This window comes from Anarrhichthys ocellatus, unplaced genomic scaffold (genome assembly GCF_004355925.1).
Source record: "Anarrhichthys ocellatus isolate YVR2014 unplaced genomic scaffold, GSC_Weel_1.0 scaffold18, whole genome shotgun sequence".
Classification (NCBI taxonomy): Eukaryota; Metazoa; Chordata; class Actinopteri; order Perciformes; family Anarhichadidae; genus Anarrhichthys; species Anarrhichthys ocellatus.
In genome coordinates this window covers 375,667-402,289 of record NW_022280048.1, presented here as the reverse complement: position 1 = coordinate 402,289, position 26,623 = coordinate 375,667, and the positions used below count along the sequence as shown (strand labels likewise).

Below are 26,623 nucleotides of genomic sequence, written 5' to 3'. Positions count from 1 at the left end.
GAAATGTATTTCAGCCATCCTACTGATACTTTTGGCTTTAGGGATGGCAATTTCAGTCGGCCCACCACTTAAATCCACACTGAAATATCTAAGTATTGGATGGATTACCATGACATTCTGTACATACATTCATGGTCCCCAAAGGATACATCTTACTGATCCCCTGACCTTTCATCTAACGCCAGTTGGTTTCAATACTGTGGTTTATGACCTGATGGATAAATAACGTGGTCTCCTGTATCTGATATTCTCAGATCAAATCAGATGCTGTGTTAGCACACCCACAGCAATTTTTCAACAGTATTTTGTTACCTCGAGATAACAAAATACTTGTATCTTGGGAAAACAGCTTGGTTATCAAGAGATAGCAAGACAATTTATTCATCATCTTGAGATAACACAACTGAAAAACAATATTGCAACCAGGGTCGACATAAACGTGCGTGCTACAAACTTATTTTTCTCACATATACTTTCATTTTTCATAATGAGTTTTGATGCCGTGTTGTTGATCGTCACCTCCTTTCTCTTTGAGGATGACATGTTTTCAAAGCCCCTCCCGTCTCATCTGCAGTCCTGGTTACATCAGTTAAACTTTGTGTCATCAGGTGGTTTGAGGAGAACCATCTGCCGCTCAGTAGGCTATCCTAATAAGAATCCATCACACCTTTCCTGCTGCGCTAATAAATGTTTTGATTATTAGTCTTAAGTCTTACCTTCTAGTTTTTGCCACTCAATTTCTTAACTAGGAACATTACAGTATCTCTTTCTTCTTTCAGTGCTTTGAGTTTCCCTCCATGTTAAGAAGGGATGTTTGCTACCATCTCATGGCCAAAGAGAAAATTTCATTAAAAAGACGAAAGCAACTTGAGGAAACAAAACTTTTGTTTTCTTGCTAAAAGACAGACTTTTTCACATCCATACATCCCATTATATTTACATGCCTAAGTATATAGTCCAGCTCCAATTCCACGGGTCACATACCATTTGTCATTATTTCTCTAGCCTACAGGAAAAAATTTTTATCTCTATAAACAAAACAGGATAATATAGAACATAATATATACTGTATTCTGTATCCCATGATACCTATGGTTTATTTAAATAACACAAATTAAATGAGTAGAGCACAACAGCAATCAATAAACACATAACAACTTACTTACTTACAAACTGACTAGAATGAAGTGAAAATAAACTGGAGTATGATATAGAAAATATCAAAATACGTAAACAAAGGAATTATCTTGTGGTTTTCTTTAAATTTTGAAGTTTAGGTCCAATCCAACCCAAAAAGCGAACGAGGGCCTCTGTCCCTGGCTGCTAGCCGTAGATTACGTCATCAAAACAAGCCGACCTGAGCAGCATGGAGGAACCCTCACTGAAGCTTTTTTGACCTTCTAAAATTATTCCTTTCTTATAGTTTCGGTGAGTTGATTCTTTACATGCTACCTTTAAGGTACATCTGTGATAATGTCAAAGTCGGTGAAGTTTGTAATTCCTGCATTTAATTTTTTCTTACGTTAAAGCTAACGTTAGCTCCAGCAAGGCTAGCTATATGTAGCCCCTGTTTGTGTTCACATGTCATGCAACGTTAGCCACTGTTTTTCTTCACTTCATCCTCCCTTTTAAATCTGAATTTGTAAAGGCAAAGTAATTACTAATGCAAAATATAACCAAATGTTAAGGTTTGCACAAATTGGAGCTATGCTAAATGTATGACTGTTACCTTTCAATGCTGAGTCAATGAAATCGCAATAAATAAAGCGTGATGGAAGCCAGTTATACATGATATCATGACATGTTGGTAACAAGAGAGGAATTGAGCCTTCAGCTGATCATCATGTGTCAGATAGTGGCTCGAGGCAAATGTCAACTTTTCTTGATCTTCTTTACTACAGGTTGGAATTCAGCTTTCCAGGATGTCGGTCAAGCATGTGTCAGTCCATGCAAAATGGATCATCGGCAGAGTAATAGGGACCAAGATGTACAAAACTGCCAAAGTGAGAGTCACAAGGCTGGTGCTGGACCCATACCTGCTCAAGGTGAACCTTTTAACAATGTTCATCCACTGCTGATGCGTACATGAAGGACAGGTGGAGGATACACAGCCTACTTTCCACGGAATACCCCAAAAATAACATCAATCTGGTTATATCTCTTATCATTTATTTTACTCTGCCACATTTAAAACTCATAAATTGCCCACAGCAAGACTTTGAACTGTTTTAGGATTCTGGTGCGATTGTGATACCTGAGTTTTGTACGGATGCTCAAACTATTTTTTTCTGTGCTGTAGTTTGAAAAATGGAGATACGTTTCAACAAAAGTATTTTTCTCCTTCAGTAAAACATGACAAACTAACCTGTGCATCAGTGTACAATGTTAATGTAATACAGGCAGCTGCACAATTACTTTTGCAAAAGAATTAAAGTAGTATTGGGGAATGGAATGAATATATGTTTGGCAGTAAGAGAACACTTTTGACTCCTGTTTGTGAGGGGATGTTTTTAGCTTCCTCTAGTAATATATTAATAATTTTAGAGATTATTGATTGATGTACAATGACTATGTACTTAAGTCTAATGTTGTCTTTTCTTCCCAATAGTACTACAATAAGAGGAAGACCTACTTTGCCCATGATGCTTTGCGACAGTGCACTGTGGGAGATATCGTCCTTCTCAAGGCTCTGCCTGAGCCCAGGTCCAAACATGTGAAGCATGAACTGTCTGAGATGGTCTATAAAGTTGGCCGGGTGGTCGACCCACTGACGGGAAAGAGGGTTGAAGGAACCGAGTTTGTGGAGCCTCTGACTGACCTTCCACTCGGCCTGAGAGAGGACACAACGTTATCAGAAAAACTGCAGGAGCTCAACATCTCTGCCGCCTCCAGTGAGGCTGATTCTCCGCCAGCACAAGCTCCCAATTCATGATAGAAAACTGCATTTTTTTTTGTGCAGTAAGGTTAGCTGAAATATCACTCTGCACTTATGTTTGTTTCAGGTGTTCATGTAAATATACATTTATAAACCAGTCATCCATATACATCAGTTAATGTGGAAAATAAATGTTAGTTGTTTCCTGCTACGGTAGTTTTGAATTCAAGTCACATTTCTGATGAATTTACAATAAAATGACATAGATGCATGGTTTCATCCACAAACATGTATGCATGGTGTTCATATCCATTTACTGTCAGACCAAATGTCTTTTAAAGACAATACAATCAAATAAAATATTGCCACTTATCCTGTTCCAAATAGGATCATACACATACGCATTATAAAAATGTTCAGTCACTAGGGCATTCTTTATCTGGCATTGCTATTAATAACGTCTTCAGTAAATCTTCTCTAATTTATGTTCTCTTTCATACATTTTAATACTGTATAAATGCGCACCATGATACACCTGATTGAAAAGGTATTTTATTTTGTAAGTGGTGAAAGTAGAATTCGAGGTGAAAATAGAAATCAACTACAGAGCTATGTTTATGTCCGATTGTTAAAAGACTTAAAACCTGGTACATGAAGTTATCACGGGGTTACGTTGAAGTAACGTTAAGTAACGTCAGGTCCACCGGGACCAGCCGTGTCAAAACAACCTCCAACTGACAGCTTTCAAGGGAAAGATGGCGACCCGAGTCCTTCAGAGAGTGGGCAAAGGCCTTACTCAGACGAGAAATGGGCTTCAGAAGAACGGACAGGTCACGGTGGTCGTAAGGTTAGACTTTTTCAGTTGATATTTTGCTGGTGCAGCTGTATAAATGCTACTTTACAATGTGTTTTATCTTCCGTAGAGTTGACACCAATGACAAAGTCAGGTAGGCTAGGTGGCTAAGCTAACGCTAACGTAAGGACGCTGGCTAACGTTACGTTCAGATCACCGTGTAACGTAGATAGCATTAGCCCTCTGGCTCTAAACTTGCTAACTCTTTGCTAATGCTAATTATTACCCTGCGACTTAACAAAGTTGTGAGCCAACTTGTGTTAGCACTTATCCCTGCGCACTTCGTAGTTGTATGCGTAGATGTATAGTTGCCACTAGTATACATACTATAAAATCACAACTTTCTGTCAGTCCCAAACTTCAAGGTCAGAATGCGATGAATCGCTTGTACAGCGTTTACTTGTTTTGATAAGTCAGTGACCTAGTTTCTCATGTTCTGGCTGCGACAGGTGTGTGTCCTAAACCAAGCTGTGTAAACATGTAAACAACGATGATATACTAATATAATACATCATATATAACGAATGCGCAGTGTAAAGTAATAGTTGTGTCTGTAATTAAACACTACTCATGTGGGAGGGCTCTTAAGGGTCCATGTAGACTAATCCTCTGGTTATGTGCAGTATGTACAGCGCATATCCGTATCGTTTGCTGGCCACTGAGCTGGAGGTTGTTTTTTTTTTGCAATGAATGAGTTGGATAGTTTCAAGATAATTGTAGTAAGTTCTAAGTTTGCTGCAGACGTCACTGATGCGCATACAATGCATCCTTGCACGACGCAGTTTTATTTATACTGCACGTTTCATCACAAGTAAACTCTATGTGACCTGAGGAGTCTGACTGGACAGCAGTGTGTGAGCAGGCCAGACGTTTAAACCCATTAAGGGCTTTAGAGACTTTGTAGTAGAGAGTACAAGCAGTTTTCTGTTGTTTTTCATGACTTATTTTCTTCATTGTCTGACAGAAGAAGTGGTGGTGCCGAATCCAACTTTTGTGTGTTTTTGTTTTACCCCAGGAGCCTCTCAGCTCAACGTGAAGACAGCTGGTTCAAGTCTCTGTTTGTTAGAAAGGTCGACCCCCGAAAAGACGCTCACGCTCATCTGCTCGCCAAGAAGGAAGACAACAATCTGTACAAAATACAATGTATGTATTGTTTGTGACTTGCTGTGACTGGTCGGAAATCATTTCCCTGACTGCATGTGTTTTATTGATTTAAAAATGATTTCCCCCTAGAATAATCTTATGAAATCTGTTAGATGGTGTACTATCCACTCATGTTTTGTTGTTTCCTTGCAGTTCACAATGTCAAGCCTGAGTGCCTTGAGGCTTACAATGAACTTTGGTAGGAAGTCCCTGTCCCTGAACTGACTTCATTCAGATTCTTGTTGAGGAACTGGTGCAGATTTTTTACACATTTGTGTTTGTGTGTGTGTGTCCGTAGTGAGGACGTCTTGCCTTCCATTCATGCTGATCCTGAATACCCCTGTGAGCTTGTGGGTACCTGGAACACGTGGTACGGAGAGCAGGATCAGGCAGGTGAGAGCAGCATCAAGCTCCAGGTGTGATGGTTACCATAAAGAAAACTGACAAAGTCATTTAACCAGCTTCTTAAATGTGAGGATTTGTTGCTTCTTTCTATTCTGTTATGTTGTATTCAATATTTCTGTGCTTTTGAGTGATGGTTGGACAACACAAGCATGGTGGTGTAACTTTGGGCTCAGGCAAACTGATAAACAATATGTTCTGACATTTTTATATTACATTTTTATATTAATAAAATATGTTCACAACGTGTGCACTAGGAAATGATATTCAGTACTATGCTTCCTGTAAAGTTGCAGTATTAATAAGTGATTTCTTTATTCAGTTCAGTCTATTTTTCATCTTGATCACTGGACTCAGAATATTATTATGTAAAGAGTGTGTTTTCTCATAGAAATGAACTAGAGATTCATAGTTGTTTCTCTCGATCTCTTCATGCCAGCTCAGATCACAGGTGGTCAAGTGAGAAATAATTAAAAACTACAGTTCTTAATGTAAAACATACATATATCTTGCCCAGAGAAAATATCGACACACTGAGATGTATTCAAGAGCTGCATTATTTTTGGCTCCTCTGCTCCTTCTATTGTAGTTCACCTGTGGAGATATCGGGGAGGATACCCGGCTCTCACCGAGGTCATGAGCAAACTCCGGCAGAACGAGGTAACGGGTGCTCGGATTAGTTCAGTTTACTGGCAGCTGGTGAACGAAGAAGAATATAACGTTGTTCAGAATGAAACAAGTAAATAATTTCTTTAGATAATACAAGAATACAGTTGTGTGTTTGTACTGGATGTTACAGGTGTCTTTAAGAGTTGGTGGTCTGAGGCAGATTCACAGTGTGTTGCTGTTGTCTGTCGTTGTCTGTAGGAGTTTACGCGCTACAGGAACGAGAGGGGGAAGATGCTGCTGTCTCGTAGGAACCAGCTGCTGCTGGAGTTCAGTTTCTGGAACGAACCGGTCCCTCGTCCAGGACCCAACATCTACGAGCTCCGATCATACCAACTCAGGGTAACGCCACAGAAGATATTCATGCTTCCTCCCGTTATACATGAATGTGTTTTTCAGTAACGTGTATGTGTGTATGTAACGTTTGACAACTTACTTTCCACTCTTCACATTCTTATTTCAGCCAGGGACGATGATCGAGTGGGGAAATTACTGGTGAGGCATAACTTTCTTAATCTTTCTCCTTTTCTTCTTTTACATGTAGTATCAGAAAGTCATGAAATTAGATTAATTTAGATAGTTACTCTGAAAAGCTCCTCAGCTTTCTCTCCATGATGCTGCAACAGTAGAGCTACCATTATGATGTACCTTTCCTCACTACTGCTTTATTGGTTTTGCAGATTGTAGCAGATGAATATCGGTCAACGGTACTTTTTGGCTACACAATCTATGCATGACTCCAAAGCATGACGAAAGATATTTCAGAAAAAGTATTTGTAATTCTCAAGCATAATTTACCTATTTACCCTGTATTTCATATATGTTCGTATCTGAATAGTTTGATAATGATGACTGGGAAATTTGCCTGTTAATGTAATGAAGCCAAACATGCTTTTATTACAATTCTGAGGTCGTAACATCAACATTTAAAAGAAAATGATTGGGATATCTGTGAATGTCGGTTTCATTTGTACTTTAAAACGTTACAAATTCGCTCTGGTGTTTTAATCGACACCACCGTTGAATTACAAGCTGTTAGTGTTTTTTTGAATGTAACGTAACATGTCTGTGCTCTGCAGGGCGCGTGCCATTGAGTTTCGCCAGCAGAACCACGAGGCAGTGGGAGGCTTTTTCTCACAGATTGGAAGTCTGTACACGGTTCACCACTTATGGGGTGAGCAGTGTTTCATAGTTTTTAAGTTCCAAGTTTATGTGGGATTATACATTTATAAAGGCATCACTGTATCGCAAATGATTGCAGAAAAATGAGTTTATGATTTACGTAGCAGTTACGAGGTGCATTTCTGATGTCCCCTCGAAGTGCCTGTGTTACTATTCAGGAAATATATAATCAATATTACGTATGTTTTAGGTCATGAATTTGATCAATATAATTTAACGCAAAGGTTTCAGAATTCCGCACTTTTCTAAGAGTTGATAATGTATGTTTTTTTTTTTTTTATGTGACTTTTGAGTAAAGACTATAAAACCAGCATTATTATTATTTTCTTTGTTTTCAGCGTACAAAGACCTTCAGTCCAGAGAAGACACAAGAAATTCTGCCTGGCAGCATGATGGCTGGGATGAGGTTGTTTATTACACAGGTAGGTCTCTGTTTGATGTCTTATTTCACCTCTCTTTACCTTTCTGATAGCACTGGACAGTGACAGGACTGTGTCATAATGAGGATATGATGCTAACGTCATTTCTCTAAATGCTTGTTGTCCAAATTAATGATTTCAAGCTAACTAACAAAATATATTACTGGAGTTTGTATCCTACACACAATTCATTGTGTACAGTTTTTAGTTTTTATTGATATTTTCAACATTTTCAAACGCATAAAACCCACAGAGGCAAACGTCAACAAACAAACAGAAAATCAAAATAATACAGAAAACAAAAAAACATTTTTTTGTTACATTTTTATTAGTTCACCCATTTTCTCAGTTTGAATTGTTTTTACATGTATTCTTGTATCTGTTATTTATAGATATAAATTATGATAAGAAATATATTATATATATATATATTATTGTTTTGTTTTACATTACTGCATGACACAGAAATCTGTTTGTAAGACCGTTTTTGTCTCTTCTTCGTTCGACAGTCCCTCTTATTCAGCACATGGAATCTAGAATCATGATTCCCCTGAAGAACTCGCCCCTGAAGTAACCACAAACACCGGAGGAACCTCTCAGCAGCCACTGATCTGTGGAGAGTGTAACCAGCCATCAGTTGGTGCACTGCCGGGGAAATCTGCATAACATCAACGTGTTGTTTCAGTTTTTGTTTTCCTCTTCTTGTTTGTTTCTCCACTCCCCTTTTCTTTGTGGACCTAGAATGTCTTATTTCAGATGATGAGGTTAAAAACGGTTGTCACCAAAAACCAGATCTGTTACAGCAGTTACTGATCCATTAATGCGCTTTGTGGAGACGACATATTATTTCACATGCCCCCTCCTCTTCACTCTCTGTCTCTATCTTTTTAAAAGGTCTGATTTTAAGAGGCTTGTCTTCTTATTTTTTGATGATTTGAAAACATCAGTGTGTGTGAATGTGATACCAGGAACAGATCAAACATTTAGCAGTTCTAGTGCTGGTCACAGGTGCTCAAAATGTCTGAAGGTCTTTTAGAAACATCACTCTGTTGCACTAGCATTGATAACGAATCAAACAAAAGTTACTGCTTCCAGTATCTCACAACAAACACACTGCCTCCAGAGCTCACAGTTCGCTATCAATATGAACTGGATAAGCTTCTTTACATGTCACAGGTGATGGTCAGTTTAACAAAGAGGAGCATGCTGATTATAAATCAGTGTTCTGAAATCACAGATGAAGCTGATGGTCAGAGATGGAAGCCTGTATTGTAGGGCCACAGTCAGACTCTGGCTTTACATTCAGTAACATTTCACCAGGTATATCCATCAAGAAGATGTGACTTTATGTTTACATGGCTTTGTTCCAGCCAACTGATTATGGCGTGTACCAGTTGTTTGAAGACACACAGAAATTAAAGTCCACTAACACACCACAAGTGTCAGGCTAGTCAGAACAGTAAGCCAGACTTTGATGTAGTTCAGTCTTTTCATACCGGCCGGATACGTGACAACAATGTCCAGTTCTTGCGGTGAAGTTGTGGTGAATCTGCCAAAGGTGTCATTTTAATTTAACATCATGCTGGCTCTTCCAGCTGGGGACAATATGATTCAAATGATTAGACAATGTTTGATTTCAGAACTAATCTGTAACTACAAACTGCTGTACACTGACTGGTTTGACTCATCCCTCTGTCAAGACATTAATGCCAACCGGGTTATTGTGTGCTCTAACTGAGATTGTTTTTATTAAAATGGTCAGATTGTAGATATACATAGTGCGTTTATTGATCAACCCAGAGATACGGTTAACTCTGTATCTGTTAATGAGGTGGGGTACTCTAAACTATCTGATGACAAGTGGAGAGGAGTATCCCAATGTGGTAAATGCGAATTGCAGTGCTTTAATAAGATTAGTTGTACATATTGAATTAAACGTCTGATAACAATGGAATAAAAAGTCTTGGACTCCTTTTCTTCATGTAGGCTGTCGTTTGAAATGACTGTATTACATACAGACTACATATAGACTACATATCAGCAAAGGTGATGTAGTCAGCGCGTCGTCAGGGTGTGACTTATGCTGCCTTCAGTGTATGTCGGAAATTTATAATCACCAAACCATAACAATGTATGGCTTCGACGAAGTTGTGATCATAGCAAAAATACATTGCATCATTGTGATCATTGCAATATTAGTTATAGTTTGGATTTATCTGCAAACATATGGTGTGCAGAATATTCTTCCCAAAAATATCAAAAGTAATCAAAAAAGCTTTGAGAAATTTGCACGCGTTTCCATAACTTTTAAAAACAGCAACTTATAGGCATCAGTTGCAGGAGTTTGGTTTAATATTCAGACCTTTATCTACCAGTCATTGCGATTAAGGAAACGAACTGCCATATATATGTGTCACCCTGATCATTTGCACAATTACTTGTAATCAGGATTGATGTTGTAAACGGGGAGTTTGAAGCTTTCTTAAAAAGCGTATTGTCCGAGCTTGGACTGGTTACGTAAACGCATCACGAGAACACGTGTTGGAGCCTTCTAGAAACCGACCCTCCTTTCGAGAGCGTCTGAGCCCTAACAGTGCGGACTCTCCACCAGCGTTACTTTTTACTTTTATTTCGCTGGTTGAGCTGCTTCACCATGTCTGCCATAAAATCTCTGAACCCTAAAGCAGAGGTGGCCCGGGCCCAGGCCGCCCTGGCGGTTAACATCAGTGCCGCCCGGGGGCTCCAGGATGTGCTGAAAAGTAACCTGGGACCGAAGGGGACCATGAAAATGTGAGTGCTCCGCAGCCCTTTGTGCAGCACGCGTGCTAAGCTAACACTGCTAAGTAGCGTTAGCTGCGATTCACCGGCAACGTGTGGCTGTCTGCGTACGTAACGTTACCACTATAGTTATTCTGCACATTTATCAGGGATTTCTTCTGGAAATTGGAAATCAACCCTCGTGTATAAATTTGTCCTCCTGCGCCACAAAGTATTAAATCACAATTTTAGCCAGTTTAGGCCTCCACTGGCGTAGTTCCCCAGCGCACGTTGTCGTGCGCAGTCATCGCCAGGATGCGTTTTGACAACCACCGAGCTAACGTTAGCATGTTTGTATTAATCCGTTATCTGATTACGATAACGGGAAAATATAAAGTGTCTGTTACCGTAGCTTTACCGTTTACTACATTATTTGGATTAATGAGCGAATGAATGACTCGAGCACTAGTAATTCCGTTACGTTAATTGTTAAGGATTAACGCTGTTTCACAAAGTTTAGTCAGATAACACCAGATAACGGCTACTGCATCTTTGTTCGTTAACTTGGTAAACGGACCCTGGACGTGGTTATGTCTGAATTAAAACTTGTATTGGCAAACTGTTGACCAGCGGGCCGTGTGTTGTAGTGAACCAGCTTTCATTAAAGCTTCTCTGTTTGGATCCGCAGGCTGGTGTCTGGTGCAGGAGACATTAAGCTGACCAAAGATGGAAACGTCTTGTTGCACGAGATGGTAAGGAAGTGATCTGTAAACTGACTTCTTCTGTGGTGACCATTTATTGTGCTTCATACTTTACAGTTGGAGCGACCACACCCCTAATTTATGTGGGATCCATTTATTTAGACACTGAAAATCCCATTTTTTTGTCTGTGTAAGAATTAAACAACGTAAGTCATTGGAGAACATTCATTATTTGAGGGATTTGTCTTTTTTTTTTTTTTTTAAATGTAGAGTTTTTGTAGAGCATGTTTATATTTGAGTAGATGAATAAGTCATTAAAAGTAGAATGTTACCTAATTGGGGCACATAACTAATTTATGCCTATTGATGAAATATAAAGTAAATACTAAGTCTACAAATGTCTAACACTCTGTGAAAATGTGGTTGTCAGCAATCAGTTATGAAAGTCATTGTTAGTTGCAGCCTTGAGAACTTTCTATTCTATTTTTCATCACGCAGCAAATTCAGCACCCGACAGCATCCCTCATCGCGAAGGTTGCCACGGCGCAGGATGACATAACGGGAGACGGCACCACATCGAATGTCCTCATCATCGGTGAACTGCTGAAGCAGGCGGACCTCTACGTGTCGGAGGTAAACTGACATAAATACACAGTGAACCATTTCTTGAAAAATGAAGAGAAAGGCGTGTCGTTTTACAGCTCCACAGTCGCAGGCCTGTCTGGTTATCCAACAAGAAAGTAAATGTTTTTTTTGCCCAAAGTGGCCCATGAGTCTCTTCAGAATGCATTTTAATGTCCAGTATTTGGAGCTTGCTATATTTTCCTTCCATAATGCCCGTTGATTTTGTGCACAGAGAACACTCAGGGATGCTAGCGTAGCTCCCCCTGATCTCTTGTATCTGTGCTACAGTAACTCTGATCTGTACCTCTGCATTAGGAGAGTCCCTTCCTCCCCTACATGTATTCAGCGGATCAGAATAAACTTAATATTGCTTAAACTGACACAAATACACAGTGAATTATTTCTTGAGAAAGGCGTGTCATTTTAAAGCTCTACAGTCACAGGCCTGGATATGTTTTCCTTCCATAACTCCCTTTTGGTTTCGTGCTGCAGGGTCTTCATCCCAGAATCGTTGTTGAGGGCTTTGAGGCGGCGAAAGAGAAAGCTTTGGCTGTTCTGGAGGAATTGAAGGTGACTCGGGAAATGGACAGAGAGACCCTCATCAACGTAGCACGCACCTCCCTCAGAACCAAGGTCTACGCAGAGCTGGCAGACCTGCTCACTGAGGTGAGACATGAGGGACTGTGCAAAAAATGCACCAAAAATTATTGTTTTCTTCGTTATTGATATTCTTGGTAGACAAGTTTATCCTTTTGGCTGTAAACTCAAATAATGACAAAATTGTTTGTGTGCAGGCTGTAGTAGATGCTGTGCTGGCCATCACTAAACCCAATGAGCCCATTGACCTGTACATGGTGGAAATTATGGAGATGAAGCACAAGACCGACTGCGATACACAGTGAGTTTCAATAGAAATCTGAAGACTCTGCTCTCTCACCCCTTTACCGATGGAGGTGCAGGAGTGTATCGGGGTCCCAAACATCTAAAGAGTGTTGGGTTTCTTTCTTTCTCAGGCTGATCAGAGGTTTGGTTTTGGACCACGGTGCCCGACACCCAGACATGAAGAAGAGGGTGGAGGACGCCTACGTGCTGACCTGCAACATCTCTTTGGAGTATGAAAAGACGGAGGTCAACTCTGGCTTCTTCTACAAGAGTGCTGAGGAGAGGGAGAAGCTCGTGGCTGCGGAAAGGAAGTTCATCGAAGACCGCGTGCAGAAGATCATCAGCTTCAAGAAGAAAGTGTGTCCCAACGGGGAGAAGGGCTTCGTCGTCATTAACCAGAAGGTATGCTCGACGAGGATTCATGCAGTATTGGCATTTTAACTGCGGCTCAACTTTTCCTTACTCGTAGCTCTTCTACTCTTACTTGGTTTAAGTAACTACATCTCCCGAAAGGGAGTGATGTTTGAATCACAGCAGCTAATATTGGTAGCGAGAGCCACAAGCTTGCAGACTCCCAGGTGTCTGTAAAGTGTGTGCAAGCTTAGCTAACAAACGTGACACGATAAATGACCGAAAAACACAGCAAAGATTTGCCCTGAGCTGAAATGAAAACAAACTCCAGATTATGTTCCTTCACTGAATCGATGCAAAATCGTTCACGTCCGCATCGCGATGCATCTTGGAACTGAGGAATTTCCACACCTCTATTGTTCACCACACTACAGGTCAATTCACAAATGATTCAAGACTTAGTTTTTCTATATGGACACTTAGTATTCTGTGATTTGCAACACGTCAGTGAAAATAAATGTCTAATCAATCCTAAGTGCACCGAGAACACCTGGGGATGCTATCGTAGCTCCCCCTGGTCTCTTGTATCTGTGCTATAGTAACTCTGATCTGTACCTCTGCATTAGGAGAGTCCCTTCCTCCCCTACATGTATTCAGCAGATCAGAATAAACTTAATATTGCTTAGACTGACATAAATACACAGTGAATTATTTCTTGACAACTGGAAGTGTAATGTTTCTTTCTGTTGTGTAGGGTATTGACCCATTCTCCCTGGATACCCTAGCCAAGGAGGGCATCGTAGCCCTGCGCCGGGCAAAGAGGAGGAATATGGAGAGGTGAGAAAAATATTTTAATTGTTACAAATATATAAGTGGCCTTTCTGTGCAATGGATTTTAGTTGCTCTGTTTTTGGGGGCTAGCACCTGTTTAACACTAAAATCTACTATATTTACAAGAAAGACGAGATCAAAAGTTAGGCAAATGGGGTTCGAGATGTAAGATCTAAGAGGTATTATATATATATAATGTATAAAAATAAACATTCATGTAAAATAACATCACTCAACACCAGCTTACTAGAAACTTAAGAGGTCCGTAAAGTAGCTATAGCTGAGCTATTATACTTGATTACAACTCTGTCAGCAATTTCCTGTTATTGAGACTGCTGCTGTTTTCAGAGCGCACCATGATCCCACCACATCACACCTGCTTCTTTAGCAGTCATACTTTGTTTAGCCACAAGGGAGTGCCCTGCAGCACAGATGTGGGACCATCAGTACAAGCCGTCATTAGCTTCTATATCTTGTTTGTTATCGGAGAGATACTAGAAATTGTAGAGGTCTGGAATGTTAGGCGAGTCTGCTGGGCCCATTTAGCAAATGTTCCTTAATTGTGAAAATCTAAGTATAAATGAAATGTTAAACTAACGTGCTTTCCACAGTTGCGTGATGTTTTTCCTTCATAAATCATAGAACGGAGTTATTCATACAGTTTGTTTTTCCCTCGGCAGGCTCACCCTCGCTTGCGGCGGCATTGCCATGAATTCAATTGATGACCTCACACCTGATTGCTTGGGATACGCTGGGTTGATTTTTGAACACACACTGGTGAGTATTTGTGTTTTTTCTGCGTGCATTCTTTGTTTTATGTAACTTCAGTATTTTTTTTTTAACCTGGACACTATTTCCCTGATTTTTAAAATTGGTCCCATATGAGCAAGAAAGCTGCAGACTGTTATGTAACGAGTCACATGACACAATAGCAAAAGATAAGCAAAATAAGTCTGCATTAGTCACTTGGATGCATAAAGTGGGAAAATGGGGTCCTTAAGATGTTGAGGCAGATGTTAATCCCCTCCCATGTTTGCAGGGAGAGGAGAAGTTCACGTTCATCGAGAAGTGTGGGAACCCTCGCTCAGTTACCCTGCTGGTGAAGGGACCCAACAAACACACCCTGACACAGATCAAAGACGCCGTGAGGGATGGTTTACGGGCAGTCAAGAACGCCATAGAAGATGGTAAGACACTATGGAACCTAACAATATTTTCTCTGCGTTTGTGTTATGTGACTTAGTTTTATGGGAATATCATTTATTGTAGCAAAAGTGATCAGTTATGCTGTTTTGCCGCTAGGGTGCAGCTCAGATTTTGATGTCCAATTTAAATCAAATGGATGGTTGTCAATAGTCTTGAGTTGATCCTCTTATCTGCTTGAATACATATTATGGTTCATCACACATTCACTGTTAAGTTTTAACCTTTTTACACTTGCAGTTTTTGAAAAGAAAAGAAGCTGTTTTCTGAAAGTTACTTCTGTCCCTCGTCAGTGGGTTTTGTTTTCCTGTCAAAGGTGACTGTAAAGCTCTTTAGGCATTTGTTATCCAAATGTTAACCAAATTCATTATCAGCATTTATGAAGTTCCCCAAACGGTCCTTTAGGACACTCTAGCTCAGGTCATTTCTCTTCTTATCTTGATTTTCACCTGAACTTGTGGTCAGTTTATCTGTTCCTGTGAAATGCAGTTGGTGTTGTTTGCACAGCGAACACCCGGGGATGCTAGCATGGCTCTCCCTGGCCTTTCATGTCTGTGCTACAGTGACTCTGGTCTTTTCCTCTGCATTGGGAGCGTTTCAGTCTCTCCTACATGTATTAGCTGATCAGAACAATCTCCCCCATCATTTCAAATGCATTGTTCTTGCCTTTTTGAGCAAAGGCAATTTGACGTGCGTTTTCTGAGCGTCTTTTTCCCCTCTTCGTCTCTTCAGGATGTGTTGTGTCCGGTGCGGGTGCGTTCGAGGTGGCTGTGGCCGACGCTCTGGTGAAACACAAGCCCAACGTGAAAGGCAGAGCCCAGTTGGGAGTCCAAGCATTTGCAGATGCTCTTCTCGTCATCCCCAAGGTGAATGTTTTTACTTAATCTCCAGGCTTTCAGTGTTTCTCTATGTGATGTAGAAATCCCTTGCTTCTGCATAATGCTGCCTATAATATTTCTGGTCCTCTTATCAAAGTTATATTAGACAGAAAAAAATGGTAAACAAGATTCATTGTTCGTTACGTTCATACTGTACCAACCTCTGATTTTAATTATGCATCTTCCTCGGTAGGTTCTGGCCCAGAACTCTGGCTACGACCAAATGGAGACCCTGCTGAAGCTGCAGACGGAGTACAAAGAAAGTGGTCAGCTAGTGGGAGTGGACCTCAGCACAGGTCAGAACCACAACACACCGTCATTAGAAGATTGTGCCACGCAATAGATATCAAGCCCTCCACAATACATCACAATATCAGTTTTTGATTTTCAAAAGCAGCAATCTGTAACATAAGACTATTAACGCAACGAATTTTGAAGTGTTTTCCTTTTCAAGTCTCTTTAAACGCAGTTTAATTGAGATCAAACTGTGTAATAAAGTGCAGCGAATTTGAGCCTTTTTAACACACTGAACATCAAGTACATGCTCACTGTGATACATACCACAAACAGAGCAGAAGAGCTGCAGAGTAACATGCTTTCAGTAGAGGATTCACCGCTATCTTAGTATCAGAAAGCATAGTCTATGAGGCAAACACTTCCATCGATTGTTCCACTCCGAGACTGTACGTTTGTATTTTGAGTCTCGCTGTTTTCTTTGATTTATTTTTGCCGTTTGAGTTGTAGTGGATGCTTAACCCCCAAAACCTGGTTTGGTTGCACTTTTATCACAAGCTTGTTTTGAATTGAATCCTGTTGTTCTTCAGGGGAACCCATGGTGGCAGGAGAAGCAGGCGTTTGGGATAATTACAGTGTAAAGAAACAGCTTCTCCATTCATGGTGAGAATACACATTTCTAAATGGTCTAAGACCTTTTTAAATATTTAAAATTCTCCTTGTGCATTGTCTCCATTAATCTCTTATGTGGCTCTTTATTCCTCTACAGCACGGTCATCGCCAGCAACATCTTGTTGGTGGATGAGATCATGCGAGCTGGGATGTCTTCTCTCAAGGGTTAAAGGTGAACTGAAGAAGCAGCAGCAGCTGTTATCACATTCACGGGGACAGTTGTTTACCTGACAGTTCAGTCAAAGTGGACCTGCTCTAGGAAGCCTGAAGCACCCCAGTCTGACGGACGGCCAGCTGTAAACCCCACGGCATCCATCGCAGCGTCTGTCAGAACCATTGTTATGCTCGTCATGGTTTTTGTTTTTTCATGGATTTGTCAATGCTCTCCTCTGATTGGTTTATTTATGAGATTTTGTTAAACGCACTGGCCTCTACCCCTCAGTTCTGTTTCTACCCATTAAAGATTTTTTTGGCTCTTGAAATATTTGTTTGTTTGTTCTTGAATAGTAATTGGATCCATAAAATAGAATTGCTGATTTGCGAGACAGAAGCTCGGTGCTCAACCTCAAAAATATACTTTTTTTTTTTTTTTTTGCTTGTAAGACTTGTTAAAAACCACATCCAGACTAAGCTATTAGAGCAGTAACAGTGGTGGAGTGTACCTTTTTATAGTTCTTGGTACTTGGACTTTAACCCCACTATAATACAAGCTATATTTACTTCAAATATATATTTTACACACAACTTACAATTGCAAAATATGCACTGTTAGAGATTCAACTGTATATAAGACAATTGAACTTAGCTTCATCTCCACCTGTTACATTAAAGTGCTTCTCACAAGAGTACAATATAAACCTCTACTATAACGTTTCTGTTACACATGCACATAATTGAACTGTAAAAACTTCAGTGGTGGCATTTGTTGAAACTAAATCTATGCATGATTAATTATTTGAGTCTTAGTAAAAACACAAAATTTAAAAAAAACATTGAAATAACTTTTTTTAGATCCTATTTAGCGTCACTTTTTAACAAACGGGACCTACAGTAGTTTAATGAATGTACAAATGTATTTATCAAGGGGAGCGATTAGTTTTTCAGGCTCAATGAGTTGCTTTAGTAGTAATATTTCTATGGTGGTAGATCTTTAATATCTCGGATGCTACAAACACTTGTTTTATTTCTTTGCGTAACTTTACTAGAGCTTATTATTGATAACATGAATAGTTTCCGTTTTTGTACATACAAATAAATGAACCCTGGTGTGTTGGGAGTTTTAAATAATTCGGGAACGTTTTGTTTTACACGGAACCTTTTTATCGTTGGACACACTTCCGTTGCCGACGGTGAAATCTCTCCGACAGAGAAATGTAACCATTAATCGAAGTATAATAAGTTTTTGCAGCTAGTTTAATCTTAAACTTGTATTTAAATACAAAGCTATTTAAATACGCTTAATGTAAAATCAACGTTGGTTAAAACCAGCCCGTCAAAAATGAACGTTAAAACGGTTTGCTTGGTATCTGCGGTGTTTTTACTGGCAGTGGCGGGTAAGAAATCACCTTTTTTAATTTCTAAACATACAAAAACACGAATTATATCAACATGATGGAGACGAGTTTCCTCCTAACAAACAGCAGCAGATGAGATGTCGAACATACCGGGAGGAAAGACGTTAATGGGAACCAGTGCAGCTGATGGGAGAGACGGAGAGGCTCCCACCAAGGAGGTTCAACTGCAGCCCTTTGAAATAGACACATATCCTGTCACCAATGCTGATTTCAGGTAATCAAACTTGACATCTGACATTGGGGTGTTTTTGATAATGAATTAAAATGATATAACAAAGCCATTCACTTGGCCTTCATTCACCACAGAGACTTTGTGAGAGCGCAGAAGTACAAAACTGAAGCTGAGACGTTTGGTTGGAGCTTTGTGTTTCAAGACTTTGTGCCAGAAGAGCTGAAGAGCAAAGTCACTCAGAGAATTGAGGTACTGGGGTTTTGAGTTTTGATTTAGAAAAAAAATGAATCGGAACATAACTGTTGGTCTGATATCAATTCACCATTTTTAAAAACATTTTAAAGGCTAAGCAATTACTATATTATTCAAAGGATGAATAGATCCGTCGATAAGGAAAACATAGTCAGTAGTTGGTGCTCTATAAACATTACAATAAACATTCGTCTGACACATACTGTAAGTACACTATTGCAATTCTCTAGACAGAATTTATGTGCAGCAATTACCATTTGTAAGGCCGTCTGGTGAATAACTTTTCGCTCTTATTTCCCATCCAGTCAGCTCCTTGGTGGTTGCCCATAGAACGAGTGTTTTGGAGACAGGTGAGGTCACGAGTGAATCCCTATCTCTGCTATGGTCTCCTAGCATGCCTTCATTGCCCTTCTTTCACTCCTTTGACCCTCTACTGTCCAGCCTGCAGGACCCGGTTCCGGCATTCGGGAGTGCCTGAACTTCCCAGTGGTTCAGGTGAGCTGGAACGATGCTCAGGCCTTCTGCCGGTGGAAGGACAAGAGACTGCCTACTGAGGAGGAGTGGGAGTGGGCTGCGCGTGGGGGGCTGCAAGGTACACAGTTTACACACTGAAGACATAGAAGAAATACTGTATGTACCACCTTTATGATACTTTTTCTACTCGTGACTAACATTTATTGAACACAGCTAGAACCGGGCTTTGACTTACATTCACGCTTCACCAGTCAAAGACTATATATTTAATTGTTTGCTCTCCTCTTAAGTCTCTCCTTCCTCTTGTGTTCCAGGTCGGACTTATCCGTGGGGAAACAAGTTCCAGGGCAACAGAACCAACCTGTGGCAGGTCAGCTTACAACAATAATGCATGTTGCAGTAGCATTAGCACATTTGTATTAACTTAGATACATTCAGAAAAAAAACTTTGCACCAAAATATTGTGTTTGGTACTATTTGACTCTTTAAATCAGTGAAAACCAACAGATATTATAGATATGTTGTCACGCTTTCACATAAAAAGCATGTGGAAATGTGAAAATGCATGCCATGCAATAACTAATAATCTTCGTTATGTTTTAGGGATCATTTCCGGATGGAGACACTGCAGAGGATGGATACCATGGGGTCTCTCCTGTCACAGCGTTTCCTTCTCAGAACAGTTATGGTAACTCTCCATGTATTGAAGTTGAAAGAAAAACATTAATGAGATGATATGAGATTGAAAGTGCTACTTTGAAACAGAGATGACTTTAGTTGAAAGCAATAGACAGAAATATATGTTTCCAGAAAATGTTGAAACCAAAGAGAGTCCAGGCCTTGTAATATTATATAGGTGTGCTTCCTAATAGTATAAGAGCAATGTTGATTCCTCATGCAGGACTGTATGACATGATGGGAAACACATGGGAATGGACGTCCACACCGTTTCCAGCAGCACAACCAATGTACGCGCTGCGGGGGGGCTCCTGGATCGACACCGTGGATGGTTCAGCCAATCATAAAGCACGAATCACGACCAGGTGAGTTCTTTCAAAAGAAGAGACCCTACACTTTCAGACTCTTAAGTCCACAGAGCATCAGTATGACAGTGACTGATGGTCTGATTCTGTGTCCTAAAGGATGGGCAACACTCCCGACTCTGCCTCTGACAACCTGGGATTCAGGTGTGCCGCCGGCGATGGACACAAACAAGGGAAGAAAAAAGACAAAACTGAACTTTAGCAACTCACAGGAAGTCCAAAAAAAATTAAGAGAAGGACAATAATGTTCTAAGGAGCGAAATAACGAACATGGAAAAAAAAAAATCAAGGGACAGAGTAAGTATCAATGACGAACCAGGAATCTTAATGGATGATGATGATGACGACAGGAGGAAACTGTATTTCTCCTGTGGAGAACTTTTTTTTTTTATGAATTAAAAGAAAAAACACAAACATACTAATACCTGACATTCAATAAATAAATACTTTTGCAAAGACTAAAAAGTTATTAAATGTTTTTCATAATGTAGTTCACACCCCTGAACAAGAATATCCAGATCATTATACAGGAATGACTGAAGAGACTTGTTGACTAATCGCTGAGTGTAAGAAGTAGGACACTCTTTCACTGTTATTGCCAGTCTTCCTTTGACACGTCTTTTGTTGAGCGTTTTATGTGACTGGGGAGTAAATCGGTCCGTCTGTTTAGTCACAGCCTCGTATAATCCCGTCTTTGTCTTTTTGTTTACTTTCTCATCACGAATACCCCGCTGAGTGGACGTTTGGACTCATTCTGTTAAACACCAGAGATAAGAACTTTTGATCTAAACTCGAGTATCAGTAACTGTATAAACGCCCAGAAGTGATCAGGTATTTTTGATCCGGTCTCACAATCCAGAGATATTATGCAAGTGGAGTGAAAAGTGTTTTCAGTAACATTTTTTATTGCCAAATATTTCCACGAGGGAAAATCAGAGCTGTCCATGTTCTTGTAACATGGACAGTGTTGCGATTTTTAAATAGACAAAAATGTAACGTGCAGTTAAAAAAAAAAAGAGCAAATTATGCAAAACTACTTTAAATTGAACTTTTTTTTATTTCTTGCTTCCTATATTAGTCTCATGATGTGAGCTGCTGCATAATAAATTAAGTTTACATGTACAATCTGGATGCTTGCAGACTCAGAGTTTATCAGCAGTGTGACATGTGTTGAATATAAATCAACCTGTTATGATACTTTTCTTTTTTGTCTTTTTTATTCATTTTCTTGCGTATTCTTTAACAACTACATTACATAGCAGATGCTTTTATCCAAAGCAACTTACAATTCAGAGTCTATCACATTTGTACACCGTAGGCACAGCTACGGGAGCAATTTTGTCTTGCTCAAAGACACATCGACGTGCGACTAGCGGAGCCGGGGTTCGAACCGCCGACCCTCTGGTTGAAAGACGGCCCTGCTATCCACTTAGCCAGAATCGCCCCTGACTACCATCCAATTCCGGATTAATTAATTTACAACCAAATGTGATGAGTTTAGAGCTTAAAGGATTAGTGGAATCATTGCTTAGTTGATCTACATTATATTAATCGCAACTATTTTGTTGACTGATTAATTGTTTAAATCACGTTTTGAGCAACAATGTCAAACACTCTCAGATTCTCCAACCTAAAGATGAGCTTGTTTTTGATCTGGGAAACTGGGATGGACATTTTTCCCTACACTTAATTAATAGATCAAATAATCAGAAGATCAAATCGATTGAAAATAATCATCAGACCATTGTAGATCCCAAAAACCAGAGTGAGGAAATGTATTCACACTTACTCATCGTATTTTAGAGACAGTAAGTCAGGAGTTATTTTGGACTCTGACCTTAACTTTGAAAGTCATGTCAGTAACTCTTTCTCACTTTAAAAACAAATCAATAATTGGGAGGATTTATATATCAAGCCATTTCTTTTAAGAAACTTGTTTCGACATAGTATAGTATGTCGAAACATGTCATAGTAAATGTAGTTCATGTTACCAACTACCAAGGAGGGCAACTGTAATGCTCCCTAACCCCAAACATAAAACTGTAGTTAGTGTCTGTGTCTGAGAGGTGAATCCGGGTTCTTTGCTTTTTTTGGGTGGAAGGGTGTTTTACACGTGCCTTTTGATGTAACACACATCGAGTTTACTTATTAATAAATTTGCTTCATGAATAAAATGTCCTTGCATATTACTAAAAATATCAAGTATGTCCCAAACTAAAACTAAACCCTACAGATTTCAGGAGACAAATGAAAGTCCAAAGACAACAGAGAGGTGCTTAGATTTGCTGGATCAGCTGCCATTTAAAAGATATGAATTGAACATATCTCCTTTTCCCTCGCTTAGTCATCAAGTTGCCCTCTACCTGCTCGAGAAGGCAATACCGCAATATAATTGACAATTAAAAAATAATAACCATAGAGGAGAGAACATTGAAACTGGAATGCATAAGGATAAGACTGTTATTGTATTTATATTCTAAGGATTTTGATTGATTGAATAATTTAATAGCACATCAAAAATAACAATAATATAAATAATAAGAGAATATGCATGGGAAAAAGCCTAAAATGCTCTCACGGGTCTACTCCAGTTTTGATTAAAATGATCAAATCAAATAAACTTAAGTGATTAAAAAATATTTTTATTAAAAATTGTAAACAGTGACAGGGATCTGCGCACTTTACTATTGTCGCACATGTTGCAATATATACACTAGACATTTATAAATGGACATTAATAATACACATATGATAATATTGTGTAAATAATCGAGGGCCTCTTAATTTATTTTATACGAACAGTTATGGTTACAGACTCTCTCTCCACCTCCCTACACTCATATTGTATTTAGAGTGTAACTCATTCGCCAAGAAATAGACAAAACGCTCAATAAACAAAATATGTCAGTGAAATATGAATTTCACTGACAGCATTATTATGATTATATTTCAGGATATTGCAATAATGTTTTTATCGTTAATTCTTTTGGCCACAATAATCACAGGTGTAGATAGTTTTTCGTATACAAGAACACCTAAAAAATGGGTACTAGAGACTTATGTGCTGGGTACGTGATGGGACAACCGTCCTACCTGAGACCAATGCACATGGACCTCATGGCTGCTCCACAGCCCGTCCCCTCTGGATTATAGGGCACTCTGTAGCCCCCTTCCTCTCCAGGCTTCAGCTGGGAGACTCCTTTAAGGGGAAATGAGAGTAAGTCCGATCTCTGCCATGACGACAAATAAATGAGATATGATTATAAAATTAACTTTGTGTCACCTAAAATGCTTGAAGGCCCTGGTTTCCTCCCATCCATGTCTTTCATACCCTCCACATATCGAGCAGCCACCTCATGCATGAGTTCCTCCCCCGCCTTTCCTACGAGGGAGACAACGCAGAGCCAACTTGTTCAAACTGCAAAATGTTGTCCTTATTAACTTTTTAAAGATGAAAGTGGCCTGCTACCAAGAATGGCAGTTTGCCTTATCACAGCAACGGTCAAGTTGAATTTCTACCATTTTCATTTCACTTGTGCAGAGCTGTAATAGAGCAGCAAATCAAGGCAAGACTGGAAATTAGATTTGACCTTTAGTTATGAGGAGGGTGTGGTGTGTGTGTCCCAGGGAGGGCTCAACAGAACACTGATTATCAAATACAATAAATTGCTTGTTTGAAATGAAAATAGCAACGGAGGGACAGAAACTGGATAGAGAAAATAGTTTCAATATCCTTTTAACCTCACCAGTGGCCAGTCCTTCAGCCGTTGCCAGATGCAGAACTGTGTCGTCGCTCACCGGCCAGTCAGGGAGCTCGGCCTTGATGTTCTTCAGACCACCAAGCTCTTTGAGCTCCTGCAAGGAGAGAACGGTCAAGGGCAGACATTTTAGGGTAACACCACCTTCAGTAGTGCTTTAGTTTTATCACAACCTTAGCCCCTCCTTTCATATTGGTCCTGCACTGACCTGATGAATAGCTGGTCCCGACTCATTGTACTCCCAGAGCTGTTCCTGTATCCCAGAGCATCACCAACACCACTTAGCAACATGGCTGCTTTATAGTGCTCCACTGTAGCCGAGCTAATGGGACAAAAGAGAACAAACAAATGTATGTATGCCACTGAGCCATAAGGAAACTAAGCAACTCCAGGGAAACTATAAAACCAGAAAATTGCAAATGTAGATGCTCTTTTTAACAGTCCAATTTTCACTGTAACAGTACTGAGGAGAAGATGTTTTATGAGTTTTTATCAAGATCATTTCTTCTGTCTGAGTAATTTCAACTGAAGCGGTGTTGCACATTTAAATGTTTATATTTGATTTGATTTGTAGAAAAACACCAGTAACATCACCAGCGTTATCCTTTTCTATTGATCATAATGCAAATAAAAAACACTGTGCTAAGTGAATACTTCAAAATAATATTACAACAAATAAATGATATATAAACACACACACATGCATGAAGACATCCTTTTCTGACCATTTATGTAACATTCAAACATCGACATGTCAACGAGTCATCTTAGACATTACGTTACTCTCTGGCTTGATTTGAGAATACTTTAATTAAAATGTTGCACTTGCTGCAGGAAGTCTCCATGCTGTGGTCAGTGGAAGTCTCACCGGTCCATTGCATAGTGTCAATGTACAGATCCACTGGTGCCTGTTCCGTGCTTTCTGAAACAGCATGGGCTTTCTTGGGCTTGTATTTTGATGGCTGATAGTGTTTTTGTCCTACACATATTAGCAAAGTGGTTGGGCTTTTTGCATTTGTTACACTCACGTCCTTTTGCGGGGCATTCCTCCGTGCGACCGTGTTCTCTTCCTGCTAACTGCATGAACAGACTGGCTAGCTGTATTAGCGGCGGGGCAACCCATAGTCTTTAGCTGCTGTTGTGATAGCTCGTGTGAGCTGCAATGCCGATCGCTTTCTTGAGCGTTAGATCTGGACCGTGACAGAGTAGTTTTTCCCGGACTCTTGGAGAGTTTGTACCGAAAACGATCCTGTCTCTAATCATCTCATCACCGTTAGGGTAGTTGCAGTCTTTTACTAGCAGCTTTAGCTCAGTCACAAACTGGTCGAAATTTTCACAATCCTTCTGTATCTTTTCGTCAAATTTATATCGCGCGAAAATGGGGTTAGCTTTGGGCGTTACAAATGCTTCAAACTTCGCATAGCACATTTGGAGTACCTTCCTCTCATCTGCCGTGAGGGTCCATGTATTATATACATCTCTGCCCTTTTCTCCGATCCACAGGAGTAGATAGCTGCACTTTTCTTCCTCCTCTTTAGCGCTCAGCGGGCCGGAGAACATTAGCTCCACATGCTGGCGAAACTTTCTCCATGCGTCGGGCAGGTTAGATGAATCCCAATCCACCCGTGGCGTGGGGACGCCTGTGTTTTCCATCTTCCGTCGTCAGGTCGAAGTGAAAACCAAGCTATTCTGACACCATGTAATATTCTGTTTCTACAGACATTTAAGTGTCTAAGTAAAACGAATGATACCAGTTTGTTTCATAGGGCGCGGTGGGCGTCCATCTTTGTTTGTATCGTATTTTACACTCACTGGCGCACATCAATGACATCATCACAACGTGACGGTTCATTGAACCGGAAGTATCCAAGATACTACACCCATGCCGTTCTAGAACTCATACGTGTCATAAAGGCAAGGAAACTGTGACGTCACAGATCAAAGCACAGCTCAGCATAGCTCAGCACTCAAAGCCCACATTTTTGTTAGGAGACAAACTGTATAGTTGTGGTAGTATATTTGTGTCATCTAATTTCCCCCCGGGGTTGAATAAAGTTTATTTCTATCTATCTATCTAGTAGTAGTACAGACCAGTAGTTGAAATGGAGGAAAGAGGAGACAGATTTCCAAACGTAAATGTATATGCACATTTTAGAATAAATGATAATCATGTCATGCTTATTGACCTTCACTACCCCGGATACATCTTTCCTCCTACTGCAACAGGAGATCGACATTATGTTGGAGTCCAGGGCTTGGTGGAATTTGTCAACAATGATGGAATACCGGATCACCCCCCCGTCTATTTGGTTTATAGCCGGTGCATGTTTACGGCCGAAGAACTAATTGTGATCGATGAACTCATAGACCATGAGAGGGACGAAGCCAACCGAAATGTCAATGACAACATGAATAATATTGTCAACATTGACAACAATGATGGCATCAACAACAACAATGTAGATGACAACGCTTACAATCACAATCTTGATAACAATAATGAATATGCGGAAGTGGCTGGTCCATCCATGAAATGGGAAGAAATCAGATGGTGGAATCAGTCTGCTGAAAGCAGCACCGACTTCGACGAGGAAACTGAAACTAGTCTAATCGAAGAAATCAGATGGTGGGATGAGTCTGCTGAAAGCAGCACCGACTTCAACAAGGAAACTGAAAC

At 40.0% G+C, this 26,623-nt stretch overlaps 3 protein-coding genes, 1 long non-coding RNA gene, 2 other non-coding genes and 1 pseudogene across 6 annotated transcripts; 5 read left to right on the top strand and 2 right to left on the bottom strand.

The window, feature by feature from the left end:
* Nucleotides 1-1,339: 1,339 nt before the first annotated feature.
* mrps17 (mitochondrial ribosomal protein S17) lies at nucleotides 1,340-3,091 on the top strand. The gene is made up of 3 exons (XM_031857018.1): nucleotides 1,340-1,428; nucleotides 1,902-2,045; nucleotides 2,609-3,091. The coding sequence occupies exons 2-3, from the start codon at nucleotides 1,923-1,925 to the stop codon at nucleotides 2,930-2,932; spliced, it is 447 nt and encodes a 148-aa protein (XP_031712878.1). The 5' UTR covers nucleotides 1,340-1,428; nucleotides 1,902-1,922; the 3' UTR covers nucleotides 2,933-3,091.
* Nucleotides 3,092-3,192: 101 nt separating this feature from the next.
* On the top strand, nucleotides 3,193-9,642 carry LOC116388812 (protein NipSnap homolog 2-like). The gene is made up of 10 exons (XM_031857017.1): nucleotides 3,193-3,722; nucleotides 4,744-4,871; nucleotides 5,025-5,070; nucleotides 5,170-5,264; nucleotides 5,863-5,933; nucleotides 6,141-6,281; nucleotides 6,403-6,434; nucleotides 7,019-7,113; nucleotides 7,460-7,543; nucleotides 8,050-9,642. Exons 1-10 carry the CDS (start codon nucleotides 3,631-3,633, stop codon nucleotides 8,112-8,114), a joined length of 849 nt encoding a protein of 282 aa, XP_031712877.1. The 5' UTR covers nucleotides 3,193-3,630; the 3' UTR covers nucleotides 8,115-9,642.
* Nucleotides 9,643-10,071: 429 nt separating this feature from the next.
* On the top strand, nucleotides 10,072-17,155 carry cct6a (chaperonin containing TCP1, subunit 6A (zeta 1)). Its single transcript, XM_031857016.1, has 13 exons — nucleotides 10,072-10,330; nucleotides 10,986-11,049; nucleotides 11,497-11,631; nucleotides 12,115-12,288; nucleotides 12,417-12,520; nucleotides 12,636-12,906; nucleotides 13,610-13,692; nucleotides 14,367-14,463; nucleotides 14,726-14,873; nucleotides 15,622-15,755; nucleotides 15,961-16,063; nucleotides 16,592-16,664; nucleotides 16,771-17,155. The coding sequence occupies exons 1-13, from the start codon at nucleotides 10,194-10,196 to the stop codon at nucleotides 16,841-16,843; spliced, it is 1,596 nt and encodes a 531-aa protein (XP_031712876.1). The 5' UTR covers nucleotides 10,072-10,193; the 3' UTR covers nucleotides 16,844-17,155.
* Nucleotides 11,847-11,983, top strand: LOC116389138 (small nucleolar RNA SNORA22). Its single transcript, XR_004213103.1, has one exon. It is a non-coding gene; the product is annotated as a small nucleolar RNA SNORA22 (small nucleolar RNA).
* On the top strand, nucleotides 13,391-13,527 carry LOC116389139 (small nucleolar RNA SNORA22). Its single transcript, XR_004213104.1, has one exon. It is a non-coding gene; the product is annotated as a small nucleolar RNA SNORA22 (small nucleolar RNA).
* Nucleotides 17,156-17,388: 233 nt separating the features above from the next.
* Nucleotides 17,389-21,515, bottom strand: LOC116388814 (uncharacterized). The gene is made up of 2 exons (XR_004213085.1): nucleotides 18,926-21,515; nucleotides 17,389-18,419 (listed from the first exon to the last, which is right to left on the bottom strand). It is a non-coding gene; the product is annotated as an uncharacterized LOC116388814 (long non-coding RNA).
* A 48-nt stretch (nucleotides 21,516-21,563) lies between these two features.
* Nucleotides 21,564-25,599, bottom strand: LOC116389006 (protein ADP-ribosylarginine hydrolase-like; annotated as a pseudogene).
* Nucleotides 25,600-26,623: the final 1,024 nt, after the last annotated feature.